The sequence below is a fragment of the Thalassophryne amazonica genome, chromosome 3 (genome assembly GCF_902500255.1).
Source record: "Thalassophryne amazonica chromosome 3, fThaAma1.1, whole genome shotgun sequence".
In the NCBI taxonomy this organism is placed as follows: Eukaryota; Metazoa; Chordata; class Actinopteri; order Batrachoidiformes; family Batrachoididae; genus Thalassophryne; species Thalassophryne amazonica.
In genome coordinates, this window is record NC_047105.1 from 76469486 (window position 1) to 76486787 (window position 17302).

The 17302-nt window shown below is 41.2% G+C and overlaps 1 protein-coding gene and 1 long non-coding RNA gene across 2 annotated transcripts in view; one reads left to right on the forward strand and one right to left on the reverse strand.

Annotated features, from left to right (window-relative positions):
• Positions 1-4017: 4017 nt before the first annotated feature.
• nelfcd (negative elongation factor complex member C/D) overlaps positions 4018-17302 on the forward strand; it is a 42717-nt gene continuing 29432 nt past the window's right edge. The window contains 5 exon segments of the mRNA XM_034166849.1: positions 4018-4169; positions 6613-6725; positions 6867-6976; positions 7064-7173; positions 10216-10323. Of these exon segments, the coding sequence (XP_034022740.1) occupies positions 4113-4169; positions 6613-6725; positions 6867-6976; positions 7064-7173; positions 10216-10323 (498 nt within the window). The 5' untranslated portion in view covers positions 4018-4112.
• Positions 5702-10854, reverse strand: LOC117507092. The gene is made up of 4 exons (XR_004559615.1): positions 10844-10854; positions 10335-10339; positions 6333-6397; positions 5702-5770 (listed from the first exon to the last, which is right to left on the reverse strand). It is a non-coding gene; the product is annotated as an uncharacterized LOC117507092 (long non-coding RNA).

Here is a 17302-nt window from a genome sequence, read left to right on the forward strand (position 1 = left end):
TCAAATTTCCACAAGTTTACTTGTATTTGCATTACAAAAAGAAATAAAAGTTATATTCTTATGTATTTTGACCTGCAGAATTTAAATATTGTTGTTAGCATGCTATATCTCTACTATTAGCATAATTAGCACTGCCTAATTAGCATAAAACAAGATGGCTGCCCAGTTTTTCACATTTCCCAAAGTTTGCTTGTTTTTGCTCACGAAAGGCAATTAAAACTGTTATCTTTGTGTTATTTGAACTGCTGAGTTCATAGTTTCTTATTTCCAAGCTGTATCTTCTATCCTTCATCCCTAATATGCATGAAACTACATGACCAGCCTGCTGTTTCATACTTTGTAGAAGCTTGTTCAAAAAAAGAAATTGATAAAACCAATTTTTCCCCATGCCTCTGCTGCACAATCAGGCCTACAAATGCATGTATTTGTCAATCTTACTTATACTGGCCTGTTGAAAAACATCTCCTGTGGATTTAAAAATCACAATATCATTATATTCATTCTTTGGTGGCACATGAATGACTTGTATTTTTTCATCACAAATGCTGAAGATTATAATGATAACACTATGTGAAAACCTATATAATTGGCTCAGTACAGCACAGATAATGTATACAGCTTCAACACCACAGCGCTACTGCTTTTGACACCAGAGGGAAGGCCTCACTGGCCAGTGGCCAGGCACATGGTGCCACAGTGACTCAACAGCAGCAGCAGCAGCCACAGCATAGATGTGGTCAACCAAACTGCATTGTTCCCTAATATATTTGTGGAGTTCATCCTTTCACACTCATGTTAAGGAGACTCTGAGATACTCTGTTCATCTATATTTGTGCATCTTCACGTTCTAATGTGTTGATTTGTGTGGACAAGTTCCAACCTTGTGGTATTGGTTTTGTAGTATAATATACTTAGTAGTATTAGATTAGAGTTGTGTTGTCTTTTGTCTGCTGATTCTCTTTATATACACTGTTAGGTTGACAGTGTCCCTTGTCACTAGATTGATTTGCATATAATCTTGAAAGGGTTAAGCCCCTTTCACATTGGTGTATTTGCAGAGCTGCGTACTGCAGCGTTGTGTTTCATTTAGGTAGTAAGATAATATTGTTGAATCTCTGTGTTCTTTAGCATTTAGGTTCATTTGCATTTGAATTGAATTGAATTGAATTGATAATCTTTAATGTCCCCGGAGGGCAATTTGGTTTGCAGCAAAAGTTAAGAATCAGACAACAAAATCTCACATGGCACATGTGATAATACAAATCAACACATACATACATACATACATATACAGTCATCACAAATTACAGTGCAGTATTTTGTTCCCAACAAGTTCATCTACAGCCTATTAAGAAATCTAATAGCAGACGGGACAAAGGATTTTAAATATCTATTTGATTTGGCCTGACAAGAGAACGAATACCTCCTCTTAGATGGGAGGAGTCGAAACTCTGCATGAAGAGGATGGAGAGGATTGGCCAAAATGGCCCTTGCCCTCTGAGTGGCTCTGATTTGATAAGCATTATCAAATTCACTCAGGCTAGTGCCAATTATTTTTTGGCAGAGTTTGACCACATTCTTCATCCTGCTCTTATTTTTTATGCTGAGGCTCCCAAACCAACAACTCATTGCAAATGTTAAAACAGACTCAATAAAAGATGAGTAAAACAGTTTAAGAAACTTCTTATCAACATTAAAAGACCTCAGTTTCCTCAAATAAAACAGCCTTTGATTTACTTTCCTGCAGATGGCATATGAGTTGGTCTCAAAAGACAGTTTGTCATCCAGGATGGTGCCTAAGTACTTATAATGACTAACTATGTCCACAGCTGATCTTCTTTTAGAAGTTCAGATCCATCAGGACTCTTCCTAGAACTGACCACTCGTCTAAACTGAGTTATTTCTGGAGACGGGCCTCACTCAGGGAAGTGACCAAAAACCCGATAGTCACTCTGCCAGAGCTCCAGTATTCCTCTGTGGAGAAAGGAGAACCTTCCAGAGTGACAACCATCTCTGCAGCAATCCACCAATCAGGTCTGTAAGGTAGAGTTGGCAGACGGAAGCCACTCCTTAGTAAAAGGCACATGGCAGTCCACCTGGAGTTTGCCAAAAGGGACCTGAAGGACTCTCAGACCATGAGAAACAAAATTCTCTGGTGTGATGAGACAAAGACTGAACTCTTTGGCGTGAATGCCAGGTGTCATATTTGGAAGAAACCTTACAGTGAAGCATGGTAGTGGCAGCATCATGCTGTGGGGATGTTTTTTAGCAGCAGGAACTGGGAGACTAGTCAGGATTGAGGGAAAGATTAATGCAGCAATGTACAGAGACATCCTGGATGAAAACCTGCTCCAGAGCGCTCCTGACCTCAAACTGGGGTAACTGTTCACCTTTCAGTAGGACAGTGACCCTAAGCACACAGCCAAGATATCAAAGGAGTGGCTGCAGGACAACTCTGAATGTCTTTGAGTGGCCCAGACAGAGCCCAGATCTGAATCTGACTGAACATCTCTGAGTCTGGAAAGGTCTGAAAATGGCTGTGCACCAAGTTCCCCATCCAACCTGATGGAATTTGAGAGGTGCTGCAAAGAGAAATCAGCAAAACTGCCCAAAGATAGGTGCCACAAGCCTGTGGCATCATATTCGAGAAGACTTGAGGCTGTAATTGCTGCCAAAGGTGCAGCAACACAGTATTGAGCAAAGGCTGTGAATACTTATGTACATGTGAACTGATTTCTTAGTTTTTATTGTTAATAAATTAGCAAAAATTTCCCACATTCATCCCTGCCAGGCCGGTCCCCACAGCAAACTTCTCTGAAATTTTTCTGCTCTTAGCAGCATCAGTTGAGAGAGATTTTTTTTTTTTATTTCCCCTCAGTTTTTCTGCAACGCCTTTCGGTTTTTTTCTCTATTTTGTGACTCACTTTGTTTTTCATGTTCTGCTGTGTTGTTTCTCATCATGATTGGTCATTATTAAAGGTGACTGGATGAGAGGTGCCTAGAGCATGCGTGGGTGGGACTCCTGAGTCTCTGCATCCTTTCATAGAGCCACAATTGGGTCAGGTATTCTTTTGACAGACAAGCCACTGGGTCTCTGCTGTGTCTGCAGGCTGCAGCTGAGCTCTCTGGGCTGGGAGAGTTACCATGGCAAGTTGCAGCAAAAAAACAAAACAAAACAAAACAAAAAAACGGGCAGCCATCGACCCATTATTGATTGGCCCACCACGAAAAATTCCGTACTCCCAATGGCCAACCCACCCTTGGTTCTCTCTTTTGAGGAGACTGAGGTCATTTGGGGTGCAGGAAGTGCTCCAAAACAGCTTTTATGACTCTGTGGTGGTATCAGTCGTCTTCTTTGGAGTGATCTGCTGGATCATTGGCATATTAACAGCAGACAGAAAGTGACTGGACAAAGTGATCAGTAAGGTAAGTGTATATGTTTACTTTTGTATATTACAGGTCAACAAATCTGTTGTCTTACCATAATCACACTCATCCCCACTGCACATACTGTATTTGTGTCCTGTTTACGGTGTAAATACAGTTTCTCTAGTTTTCATTATCTTGATTTGTCATGTCTAGGTATTCGTGTTTGCCTTTTGTTTACACACTTTGCCCAACTGTTGTGCAATTCTGTTATCACTGCTGCTGTGACAATGCAAATTTCCCAGTATGGGACTAATAAAGGAATATCTTATTTGTTATTGTTTTTGATTCTCTTATTTTCTCATTCTGCTCAGTTATGTAATTCCACAGATCCATGTCAGCATTTTTCATCTCTTCTGCACACATCTTTGTTTCCTGCACTCAAACATCCTCCCTTATTATCTCATCGCTTTTACGAATCGTAACCGTTTACCATTTACATTGTTGGAAACATGGCTGATCCTTAATATTTTGTAAAATTTCTTATTTCCATTCACTGATGTTTGTTAACTGAGTTGACCCTGCGAGACTTACGTTGGGCGCAACTTTCCAATGCGCTGTTTTGGGGGCGTGGTTTGCGGTCCATTTCCTGCAGCTTAGCATGCTTGTTAGCTGTTAGCTGCTGCAGACATTCTGTTCCGGCTTGTTTCCTGAAGCTGTCGTAACGTTGCTTGCTTGTAGTCAACATGGACGCGGAGTATTATGGCGGTGCAGCTGAGTGGGAAAGCGGCGAGTGTAACATGGTGAGATTCGAACTTGTTGCTGCGTGACAGTTGTAGAAACACTGTTAGCACAGTGTTAGCTCAGATGATCAATGACTGCAGGCTAACACCCAGTCAGCTGAAGTGTAACAGCATAAACTAATATATATATATATATATATATATATATATATATATTAGAGGCAGCTTGTTTGTTTGTCGGTTTTATGAGCTTTTGTGTATTGGCAGCATTATCTTAGCTGTCATTATGCTACTGTGTCAAACAACTCTGAAATACAGCCCAACCAATTTGGATATTTTGGGGACCAAAAACTGATGTAACTGACTATATATATGTATGTATATATATATATATATATATATATATATGTATATATATATATATATATATATATGTATGTATATATGTATGTGTGTGTGTGTGTGTGTATGTCACTTGCGCAGTTGTGGATCATTTTTTTGAAAGTCTCGCTATACAGAGCCATAATGCAACTGAATGTCCTTTATTGGGTATTGTTGTATTGGGTATTTGGATGTTATCTAGCTGAAGAAGTGTGGATGGGGCAGCCCTTCTACTTAAAGTGTGAAGCCACATTATGTGTTGCAAATATTTGCTGGAAATGGATCACTTTGCCCGGTTCTGGATCATGACACTCTGTCACTTTGGGGGCATTCTTGGCATCTGGCTGGAGCCCTTCTAATGCAGAATGATACACACTGTGCCTGGAATTGTTTTGAACACAAAATGATATAAGTTTTACTTGAATTAAATGAGTTAGTTAGTTTAGTTAGTTTCAAAAGGCACTGTTATACGTTTTACGAGCAAAAAATGAAGTGTTTACGCACATTGGGTGGCATTCCTTAATAAATGAAGATAAAATAAAATCTGTGGTAATAAACATTCTTGGATTTTGACATCTCCCCCTAAGCTTTTAACTCAGGATAGCACAAGATGCCCCAACTTGCTATCACTTCGCACCTTATATTGTTAGAGATGGAGAGCAAAGGAGGGTTTTAAATGTGTGGAGGTGAGATTTCTCACGAATTAAAAAGTAAAAGCCCCCACATTCATGCCCATTCGTGATGTTGAGATGACCCCCAAAGTACACATGGTTCACAAGTACTGACACGAGGCTGCTGCTTCAGTGATCCACAACCGGCAAATTTTCACGTCAGAGATAAATGCGTGCAGCAATTAAACAGCAAGACATAACACACTGACATTTTCTACCCAAGTAAGTAAGTATTTTCCCACTCTAGAACCAGTGACACTGAATGGCTAACTCACCTTTGCTACTTCTTAGAGATCATCACTTTCACACTTGCAGGAATGAGTGAGTCAGAAAACGCGCGCACACCACTGAGACCGGATGTTTTGATTCCTCTGCTGATCACAAGTATGGCTGGATCCGGTCAAGCTTGTGGTCTTTTGTAGACAAAACATCAGTCTTTCCATTGGTACCAAGTATTAGCTTATTCGCGCTGATTACGAGAAATGGTGGCGCAAATACTACAGCAGTGATCCGGAACTGGGCAAGTGACTGTACATAAAGAATGGCAATGATTCTTAACACTTTATTATCAAACACTTATGACAAAGAAATATAATTGAGGCTTGACGTCTTGCAGTTTAAACATTAACTTTATTAAAACAAACCATAATTATAACCGACAACCAAAGTATGCCACACTGCCATTGTGGTGCCTTCACTCAGAGTGACAGTAGCATTTGCATAAAATGGACTTCCCATCTGTTTTGGCACAGCCTAGTTGGTGGCACAGCAACAAATTCTCTCTTGTTGCTGTGAAGCTCACACTGTGATTGAAAATGATTGATAGCTGGTCGCTTTGTATTTGTCTGTTGCAGCTAATGTGACCCAGGGGTGATGGGGGCTCCAGCCCTTCTTATTCTTCTGCATTTAATGGCAGCTGGCATCCTTATTGTTGTATTGCTGCTACCTTCTGTATCAGTCCATTGTAACAGTGTGAAATCCTCTCATTAAGTCCACTGTCTTTGAAGTATTTAAAAAGCTAACACTTTCCCCTCCCACTTGACCCTGTTTTTAAAATGCTTCCTACTGAAACTTCTTTCAGGCCTGGTTGTTTTCATATCCCAGTCATGCTTGAAAGCATTGTGTATAAAGCTAAATGCATAAATAACTAAAATAAAAGCTGTCGAGGCACCACCTGCTGGACAAACTATGTAATGATACCATTTCCAACATCCAAAGTGTTTTGCTCCATTGTTTCTTTGCTCAAATAGAAATTTTCATATCAGTACTTGCTTTTTGTGCTTTGCTAAACCTCTGTTTTATTTATTCTTGCTGGTTGCATCCTTTTCTAGAAAAGAAAAGTAAATTATGTTGACTTTTTAAAATGTATGATAACTGTTAACTGTTAATAATTAATATAATTGTATTTATCGTATCAGAAATGTTTAAATCAGTGAAACATTGTTTTTCAGGAGGATGGTTATGTTGACGCAGAAAATGATGGAAAAATTCAAGAGGATTGTTTGCAGAAATTCTCCAGTAGAGATTATATCATGGAACCTGCCATCTTTAACACCCTCAAACTGTACGTACCTGTATAAAAGGAGCAAGATTTCTGTCTTAACGTAATTCATAACACTGTAAACATCTTTCGTCTCTGAAAATACTGGACTGACAGTGCACAAGGTATAACGGGTCAGTGGGACGCCACTTGTTTTTCTCCCAGGTATTTCCAAGCGGGAGGCTCTCCAGAGCATGTGATCCAGCTCCTCTCTGAGAACTACTCTGCTGTGGCCCAGACTGTAAACCTGCTGGCAGAGTGGCTTATCCAGATGGGTAACAAAAAATAAATACAAATTGTGCTACTTCATCTTATCATCACATTTATTGTGTGACTTTTATCATTTCTTTTTTAACTTCCAGGTGTAGAACCTGCTCAGGTCCAAGAACGTGTAGAAAATCACCTCAAGAGTCTTCTGATAAAAAACTTTGACCCTCAGAAAGCTGATTCTATTTTCACTGTGGAGGGAGAGGTGAGATTAATTTCTGAAATAGAACTGAGGAAATTTCACACACAAATGAATATATTCCAAATCATGAATCTCATATGGCAGCAGAGTATCATTTTCTCTTACCTCTCCAAAGTGATTGAATGACAGTGATTCTCCTAAAATTTTATTTCAGGCCTGGTGATACTCACTGAAGGGGTGGGAGCTGGGGGGATTCAAATCACAAGGCATAGAGTGGAAAAACATGAGATGTTCAGAGACAAAAAAGTAGAGAGCAAAAACACTCTCATTGAACATAGTTTACAGAAATATTGTATAAAAGTTGCCTGTGATCTTTGTGGAAATAGCAGATCGTGAACACTGAGCATGATTCAAAGTGCACTGATCACAGTCCAGAGCCATGTTGGCAGTGGCTGCTAGCTGTTGTGCACTGACTGTGTTTGTTCTCTTATGAGCACTTTTGTACAAATATCTGTGATAATATGCTTTGCTGTGCTGTTATTTGTCCTGATGGACCATCTAAATAGCCTGTGCCTAGGGATGGGTATCGAGTACCAGTTCTTTTTGAGAATCGTTAAATGATTCGATCTGCCGACATCAATAGCCTTTTTTGCTTAATGATTCCCTTATTGATCCTTCAGAGTGGGTGTTGTTTTTGAGGGTGTTTTATTGGGAAAATGATCATTTCTCTACGTTGATTGCAGACCCTGCAGTAATCAACCACTTCTGCAGCGGCTGTTCTGGAAGCTTGAAACAACGAAGCAGTGCTCCGACCCACTGCTTTATTGGTTCATTGCGTCGCTGCTTTTTAGAAGCATTCTGCGTTCTTTATGAATTACATTGATGCCAACGTGCAGCCGGCTGAGCTCAGCTCAGAGGTATGGAGTGACATTCATGCCATTAATGCCTGAAAAGAAATGCTTTTGACAAAAACTACAGATTTTGTTTATTTCTATTTAAGTCCAGAGATCAAGGATCCAGTGGCCAATTTCATATTTATTTACTTTAAGACTCAATAAAATGATGTTGACATAGAAAACCTGTAAAGTCTACTTTTAGTACACAGACAATTGATAAGGGAATCAATAATGGCATTGATATCGATTACAATCTCATCACCTATGCCCCAGTGTTTCCGTCAGGTGAAATTTCTGTTATTTTTTTAATTTTTTTATGTTATTGCTGTTAGCAGCTATCAGTAACATAAAGCTCCACTGTTTTTCCATGTTTACTGAGGCAGTACCTGCAGCCAAGTGACCCATTATGAAAACCACCATGCAGTCTGTGTTTAATAAAACAACTGAACCGAGCTTAGCCTGGCAGCTTTAGCTTGTTTGCTAAATCTGATATAGGGCATGTTTGAGTTGCATGTGTCTCACCCAGGTCACACATGGACATGCCCACACCTAGTTATGGGTTGGCTGGAACTTAGGTGGAGTTATCACTGCCCATATGGTGGCACCCAGAGCTGCACTATTTGAGTTTCAAAACCGCTGTTCAGAAAACCCACAGGCGACACCACAGAGGGCTTGTCCGGTACATGTACACGCTATGATTTTACACTATATGACCCCATTTGTATTTTCAAATTTGCTCCCTGAAAGTTAATCCCTGGATGGGAAAACTTCATGAATTAAAAACAAATTACACAGTTTTAATGTTTAATCTCTGGTTGTGTTAAATTAGTGATAATTCACATTTTAGATCATATATAATGATCTTTGTCATGTCTTCATGTTTTATACAGTAAGATTTAAAAAAAACCTTTCTAACAGGTGTATGACTCGTGTGGAGCTCAGCAGGGCAGGCACAAAGCAAAAAAAAAAAAAAATCCTGCAACCACTGATTTTTCATCCATCACCTTTTTGAACAGCCTCAGTGCTGCAGTACTGATCAGAGTGCTGCGGGGGTGTACTGAAGTTTTTGATTGACGAATGGATATTTGTCATACTAGGTCTGTTAGAAAAGTATCGGACCTTTTTTATTTTTTTCAAAAACCTGATGGATTTGAATCACGTGTACTTGCATGAGCCAACCTTGAACCTTCGTGCGCATGCGTCTCGTTGTTTTTTCTTTGCAAGGAAATGGCGGAACGACTGGAGCAGCGCGACTGCATCAGATCAACAGTGGAGGGCGCACCGCGCTCCGATCGGCATCAACACGCTGAAACGACCGGATCATTTCCAAAGTGAACACTGTGATGATGTGGGACCGTCGTGTGATTATCCGAGAAATTGCGGAAGAGGTGGACATCAGCACTTTTTCGGCACATTCCACTGTGAAAGAAGATTTTCCCATGGAAAGAGTGACAGCGAAATTCATCGGGACGAAGCTGATGGCGCAGCAACAGCGCCTCCGTGTTGAAGTCTCACAGGACATGTTGTAACATGCCCAGCTCGTCAACCATTCGGAAGATTCAGACGGCTTTCGGTGGCTTTTCAGTCGTGTGTCTATCCGAGAAATTGTGGACAAGCTGGACATGTCAGGACATGTCCCGAATCACCACAGCGTTCACTTTGGAAATGATCCGGTCGTTTCAGCGTGTTGGTGCCGACGGGAGCGCAGCGCGCTCTCCACTGTTGTGCGGATGTCTTTAAACCGGTTGTACCGCTCCTTAATCTGTGTGATGTCCAGTGGATCGTCACCGAAAGCCATCTGAATAATCCAAATGGTTTCCACCTGACTATTGCCCAGTTTGTGGCAAAATTTGATGCAGTCGCGCTGCTCCAGTCGTTCCACCATTTCCTTGCAAAGAAAAAACAACGAGAGACTCCACCCATCCTCACACAAAGGCTGCTTACAAGCAAATGACGCAACCTACAGGCGTGAAAAAAATCACGCATGCGCACGAAGGTTCAAGGTTGGCTCATGCAAGCACACGTGATTCAAATCCATCAGGCTTTTGAAAAAAATAAAAAGGTCCGATACTTTTCTAACAGACCTCCTATTTTTGTTTGTTTATTTATTTAGTTTGGCTGCTGTTTTTGGGAGTTAATAAAAAAATAAACTCTGGCCTGGCAGGAGAAACACTGATAGATTGATGTGGATCTGCTCATCTCCTTCTAGACTCCTGCATGGCTCGAGCAGATGATAGCTCACACTACGTGGAGAGATCTTTTCTATAAGTTAGCAGAGGCTCATCCTGACTGCTTGATGCTCAACTTCACTGTAAAGGTACGTAATACGCAAACTATTTGCTGCTGGATCTAATGTCCTATCTTCCATGTCAAGTATATAACCAGCCATTTATACCTGCTTACTCCAATTAAGAGTCACATTGGCTCCGACATACACGCACAGCAATCATTCACTTGTAATCATTCACATATCTAGCAATGCTTAAGGGGTGTGTGTCCTCTGGTTTGATTTGATTCATTCAGCAATAACATTGTAAGTCCCTTCGGCTGTTCCCGTGTTTTTTTTTTCACTCTGGGTGTCCACAGCAGATCTGAGGTGGATCTGCACATTGATTTAGCACAGATCTATGCTCCTGCATTTGGTTCTGATATGACATCATATTTCTATGGTGCATCATTTAGCTGAAAGATTTTCCCAGTTTTAAGACATGTACGTGCGCTGTTGGAGCTGGATATGAGCAGTGTGCCATTTAATGAATGCATGTAGGCGTATTTCCTCACTGATCTTGCGTCCCTCACAATCAATCAATCAATTTTTTTATATAGCGCCAAATCACAACAAACAGTTGCCCCAAGGCGCTTTATATTGTAAGGCAAGGCCATACAATAATTATGTAAACCCCAACGGTCAAAATGACCCCCTGTGAGCAAGCACTTGGCTACAGTGGGAAGGAAAAACTCCCTTTTAACAGGAAGAAAACCTCCAGCAGAACCAGGCTCAGGGAGGGGCAGTCTTCTGCTGGGACTGGTGGGGCTGAGGGAGAGAACCAGGAAAAGACATGCTGTGGAGGGGAGCAGAGATCGATCACTAATGATTAAATGCAGAGTGGTGCATACAGAGCAAAAAGAGAAAGAAACAGTGCATCCTGGGAACCCCCCAGCAGTCTACGTCTATAGCAGCATAACTAAGGGATGGTTCAGGGTCACCTGATCTAGCCCTAACTATAAGCTTTAGCAAAAAGGAAAGTTTTAAGTCTAATCTTAAAAGTAGAGAGGGTGTCTGTCTCCCTGATCTGAATTGGGAGCTGGTTCCATAGGAGATGAGCCTGAAAGTTGAAGGCTCTGACTCCCATTCTACTCTTACAAACCCTAGGAGCTACAAGTAAGCCTGCAGTCTGAGAGCGAAGCACTCTATTGGGGTGATATGGTACTACGAGGTCCCTAAGATAAGATGGGACCTGATTATTCAAAACCTTATAAGTAAGAAGAAGAATTTTAAATTCTATTCTAGAATTAACAGGAAGCCAATGAAGAGAGGCCAATATGGGTGAGATATGCTGTCTCCTTCTAGTCCCCGTCAGTACTCTAGCTGCAGCATTTTGAATTAACTGAAGACTTTTTAGGCAACTTTTAGGACAACCTGATAATAATGAATTACAGTAGTCCAGCCTAGAGGAAATAAATGCATGAATTAGTTTTTCAGCATCACTCTGAGACAAGACCTTTCTGATTTTAGAGATATTGCGCAAATGCAAAAAAGCAGTCCTACATATTTGCTTAATATGCGCATTTCTCACAGTATTACTAGAGGTCAGGGTAATGCCATCCAGAGTAAGGATCTGGTTAGACACCATGTTTCTAAGATTTGTGGGGCCAAGTACAATAACTTCAGTTTTATCTGAGTTTAAAAGCAGGAAATTAGAGGTCATCCATGTCTTTATGTCTATAAGACAATCCTGCAGTTTAGCTAATTGGTGTGTGTCCTCTGGCTTCATGGATAGATAAAGCTGGGTATCATCTGCGTAACAATGAAAATTTAAGCAATACCGTCTAATAATACTACCTAAGGGAAGCATGTATAAAGTGAATAAAATTGGTCCTAGCACAGAACCTTGTGGAACTCCATAATTAAATTTAGTCTGTGAAGAAGATTCCCCATTTACATGAACAAATTGTAATCTATTAGACAAATATGATTCAAAACCACCGCAGCGCAGTGCCCTTAATACCTATGGCATGCTCTATCTCTGTAATAAAATTTTATGGTCAACAGTATCAAAAGCAGCACAGAGGTCTAACAGAACAAGCACAGAGATGAGTCCACTGTCCGAGGCCATATAGAAGATCATTTGTAACCTTCACTAATGCTGTTTCCTGTACTATGATGAATTCTAAAACCTGACTGAACTCTTCAAATAGACCATTCCTCTGCAGATGATCAGTTAGCTGTTTTACAACTACCCTTTCAAGAATTTTTGAGAGAAAGGAAGGTTGGAGATTGGCCTATAATTAGCTAAGATAGCTGGGTCAAGTGATGGCTTTTTAAGTAATGGTTTAATTACTGCCACCTTAAAGCCTGTGGTACATAGCCAACTAATAAGATAGATTGATCATATTTAAGATCGAAGCATTAAATAATGGTAGGGCTTCCTTGAGCAGCCTGGTAGGAATTGGGTCTAATAAACATGTTGATGGTTTGGATGAAGTAACTAATGAAATAACTCAGACAGAACAATCGGAGAGAAAGAGTCTAACCAAATACGGCATCACTGAAAGCAGCCAAAGATAACGATACGTCTTTGGGATGGTTATGAGTAATTTTTCTCTAATAGTTAAAATTTTGTTAGCAAAGAAGGTCATGAAGTCATTACTAGTTAAAGTTAATGGAATACTCAGCTCAATAGAGCTCTGACTCTTTGTCAGCCTGGCTACAGTGCTGAAAAGAAACCTGGGGTTGTTCTTATTTTCTGAAATTAGTGATGAGTAGAAAGATGTCCTAGCTTTACGGAGGGCTTTTTTATAGAGCAACAGACTCTTTTTCCAGGCTAAGTGAAGATCTTCTAAATTAGTGAGACGCCATTTCCTCTCCAACTTACGGGTTATCTGCTTTAGCTACGAGTTTGTGAGTTATACCACGGAGTCAGGCACTTCTGATTTAAAGCTCTCTTTTTCAGAGGAGCTACAGCATCCAAAGTTGTCTTCAATGAGGATGTAAAACTATTGACGAGATACTCTATCTCACTTACAGAGTTTAGGTAGCTACTCTGCACTGTGTTGGTATATGGCATTAGAGAACATAAAGAAGGGATCATATCCTTAAACCTAGTTACAGCGCTTTCTGAAAGACTTCTAGTGTAATGAAACTTATTCCCCACTGCTGGGTAGTCCATCAGAGTAAATGTAAATGTTATTAAGAAATGATCAGACAGAAGGGAGTTTTCAGGGAATACTGTTAAGTCTTCTATTTCCATACCATAAGTCAGAACAAGATCTAAGATATGATTAAAGTGGTGGGTGGACTCATTTACTTTTTGAGCAAAGCCAATAGAGTCTAATAATAGATTAAATGCAGTGTTGAGGCTGTCATTCTCAGCATCTGTGTGGATGTTAAAATCGCCCACTATAATTATCTGAGCTAAGGACTAAGTCAGACAAAAGGTCTGAAAATTCACAGAGAAACTCACAGTAACAACCAGGTGGACGATAGATAATAACAAAACTGGTTTTTGGGACTTCCAATTTGGATGGACAAGACTAAGAGTCAAGCTTTCAAATGAATTAAAGCTCTGTCTGGGTTTTTGATTAATTAATAAACTGGAATGGAAGATTGCTGCTAATCCTCCGCCCCGGCCCGTGCTACGAGCATTCTGGCAGTTAGTGTGACTCGGGGGTGTTTACTCATTTAAACTAACATATTCATCCTGCTGTAACCAGGTTTCTGTAAGGCAGAATAAATCAATATGTTGATCAATTATTATATCATTTACCAACAGGGACTTAGAAGAGAGAGACCTAATGTTTAATAGACAACATTTAACTGTTTTAGTCTGTGGTGCAGTTGAAGGTGCTATATTATTTTTTCTTTTTGAATTTTTATGCTTAAATAGATTTTTGCTGGTTGTTGGTGGTCTGGGAGCAGGCACCGTCTCTACGGGGATGGGGTAATGAGGGGATGGCAGAGGGAGAGAAGCTGCAGAGAGGTGTGTAAGACTACCAACTCTGCTTCCTGGTCCCAACTCTGGCTAGTCACTGTTGGAGGATTTAAGAAAATTGGCCAGATTTCTAGAAATGAGAGCTGCTCCATCCAAAGTGGGATGGATGCCGTCTCTCCTAACAAGACCAGGTTTTCCCCAGAAGCTTTGCCAATTATCTGTGAAGCCCACCTTCATTTTTTTGGACACCACTCAGACAGCCAGCAATTCAAGGAGAACATGTGGCTAAACATGTCACTCCCGGTCCGATTGGGGAGGGGCCCAGAGAAAAGTACAGAGTCCGACATTGTTTTTGCGAAGGTACACACCGATTTAATGTTAATTTTAGTGACCTCCGATTGGCGTAACCGGGTGTCATTACTGCCGACGTGAATTACAATCTTACCAAATTACGCTTAGCCTTAGCCAGCAGTTCTCAAATTTCCTTCAATGTCGCCTGTTCTGGCCCCCGGAAGACAATTGACTATGGTTGCTGGTGTCGCTTAACTTCACATTTCTCAAACAGAGTCGCCAATAACCAGAGTTTGATCCTCGGCGGGTGTGTCCCGAGTGGAGAAAAACGGTTAGAAATGTGAACGGGTTGGTGATGTACACGGGGCTTCTGTTTAGAACTACGCTTCCTCCTCACAGTCACCCAGTCGGCCTGCTTTCCTGGCTGCTCGGGATCTGCCAGGGGGGTAACTAACGGCGGGCTAAGCTACCCTTGGTCCGCACCGACTACAGGGGCATGGCTAGCTGTAGAATTTTCCACGGTGCGGAGCCGAGTCTCCAATTCGCCCAGCCTGGCCTCCAAAGCTATGAATAAGCTACACTTATTACAAGTACCATTACTGCTAAAGGAGGCCGAGGAATAACTAAACATTTCACACCCAGAGCAGAAAAGTGCAGGAGAGACAGGAGAAGCCGCCATGCTAAATCGGTTAAGAGCTAGTAGCTACACTAAGCTACCGGATTCCTAAAAACACGCAAAGTGAATAATGTGTAAATAATTTAGAGGTGATTCAGCAGAAGGAGTTCTTTAGTTAAGGCACGTAAAGATTACACTGGGAAACCAATCGTAATCTAGATAACTAGATCAATCTAACTGCGCAGATTAAAAAGCTAACAGATACAGAAAAACACCGCTGTGCTCCGGAACAGGAAGTGATACAATACCGCAGTGAGAGCCAACCACCAGTAGAGGCAAGCAAGAGACCAGGGAATGACCACATCAAAGAACTCAGCACCGCACGGAGAGAGGGAGAGGGGTGGGGGGCGCCATCCAATAATCTGGACTTTCTTTCATTGGAAAAAAGACTGGCTTTGAATGGATTTACATGAATTTACACAAGAATATGAGTTTTTATAATGTAGACTTTTTTCATGGGAAAAAGACACTGTGGCTTTGAGTGGATTTACAGGAATTTACACAACAATGTGTTTTTTTTTCTATAAGGTATGTTATTGATATTTTACCATGATTTTCAAAATATTCTCCAAGCTTTAGCTGTGGTTGTTGAAATGCTGTAAAAGTCTTTTCAATCTTCATGAATTTCATGTAGTTTAATTGGTCTGAATTAATGCATAAGTTGGTTTACAGTTAAAAGGAAAATCATTCCAGGTCCTACTTCCACATCATATTCTGTTATTTCAACATGATCATTGGACGGTTCAAATGAAAGGTTAAATACAGGGTCATTTAAATATGCACTAATTTAGAGATTTTTTTTTTTTCCCAGGGGATGCTGAAAATGTATCATTAGATAGAAAATTAGTTTGGTTTCTGGGATCCCACGAGGCCCTGTGTACGAGGTCTATTAGAAAAGTATCCGACCTTATTATTTTTTCAAAAACCATATGGATTTGAATCACGTGTGATTACATCAGACATGCTTGAACCCTCGTGGGCATGCGAGAGTTTTTTCACGCCTGTTGGTTACGTCATTCGCCTGTGGGCAGTCTTTGAATGAGTCGTCGTCCACCCGCTCGTCGATTTTTTTTTTTTTTTCATTGTTTAGGAATGGCTCAGACTGTTGCTTTGTTTGATAAAATTTTTTTCAAAACTGTAAGGCACAACTGAGTGGACACCATTCAATAAATTCAGCTGGTTTTCGGTAAAAATTTTAACGGCTGATGAGAGATTTTGGTCTGGTAGTGTCGCTTTAAGGACGGTCCACGGCGCCTGACGGCGATCTGCGCTTTGAGGCGGCAGCGTCTCGCCGTTTCAAGTTGAAACTTCCACATTTCAGGCTCTGTTGACGCAGAGTAAGTCGTCAGAGAACAGAAACTTTCAGAAGAAGTCGGCATGAGGAGTTTATTCGGACATTCCATTGTTAACGGTCATTTTGTAATGAAAGACGTGCGGGCAGAGTCGCATGTCGGGCTGGACCCGACCGCGGGGGGGGTCGCGGCAGGAAAAACACCTCCGTTGGAAATCTTAACGGGCAAGTTGGAACATGCCCAAGCTGTTAAACAATTTCCTCAGTTACTCACTTGTTGGAAAGCCATTAAAGCCGCCTGAATTCTACAAATGGTTTTCAACACGGAGGTGTTTTTCCTGTCGCGGTGCACACAGATTTGCCGAGTCGTCACGGAAACAATCTCAGCGAATTTGCGTGTACGTCTTTCATTAAAAAATGTCCTTAAACAGTGGAATGTCCGCATAAATTCCTCATGCCGGCCTCTTCTGAATCTTCTCTGTTCTCTCACGATGTCCTGGGTGAATTAAGCCTTAAATTAGGATGTTTTCAGCTCGAAACAGGCCGACGACAGCGCCTGGAAGCGCTGCAGGACGTCCCGCTCCGTGGGAAGTCCTTACACCGACAGAAACACCCCATAATCTCTCATCAAGCCGTTAAACTTTTCACAGAAAACCAGCTTCATTTCTCGAATAGTGTCCACTCGGATATTCTCACAGGTCCAAGAAAAACTTTTGATAAAGCAACGCGCGCCGTCTCGTAGCAGCGTGTGAAACAAAGGAATTCAGCCGAGAAGGCCGGGACCACATCTCACTCAAGACCTGCCACAGGGAAATGACGTCACCGACCATGCGTGAAAAAATTCACGCATGCGCACGAGGGTTCAAGCCTGATTGGTGGTAATCGC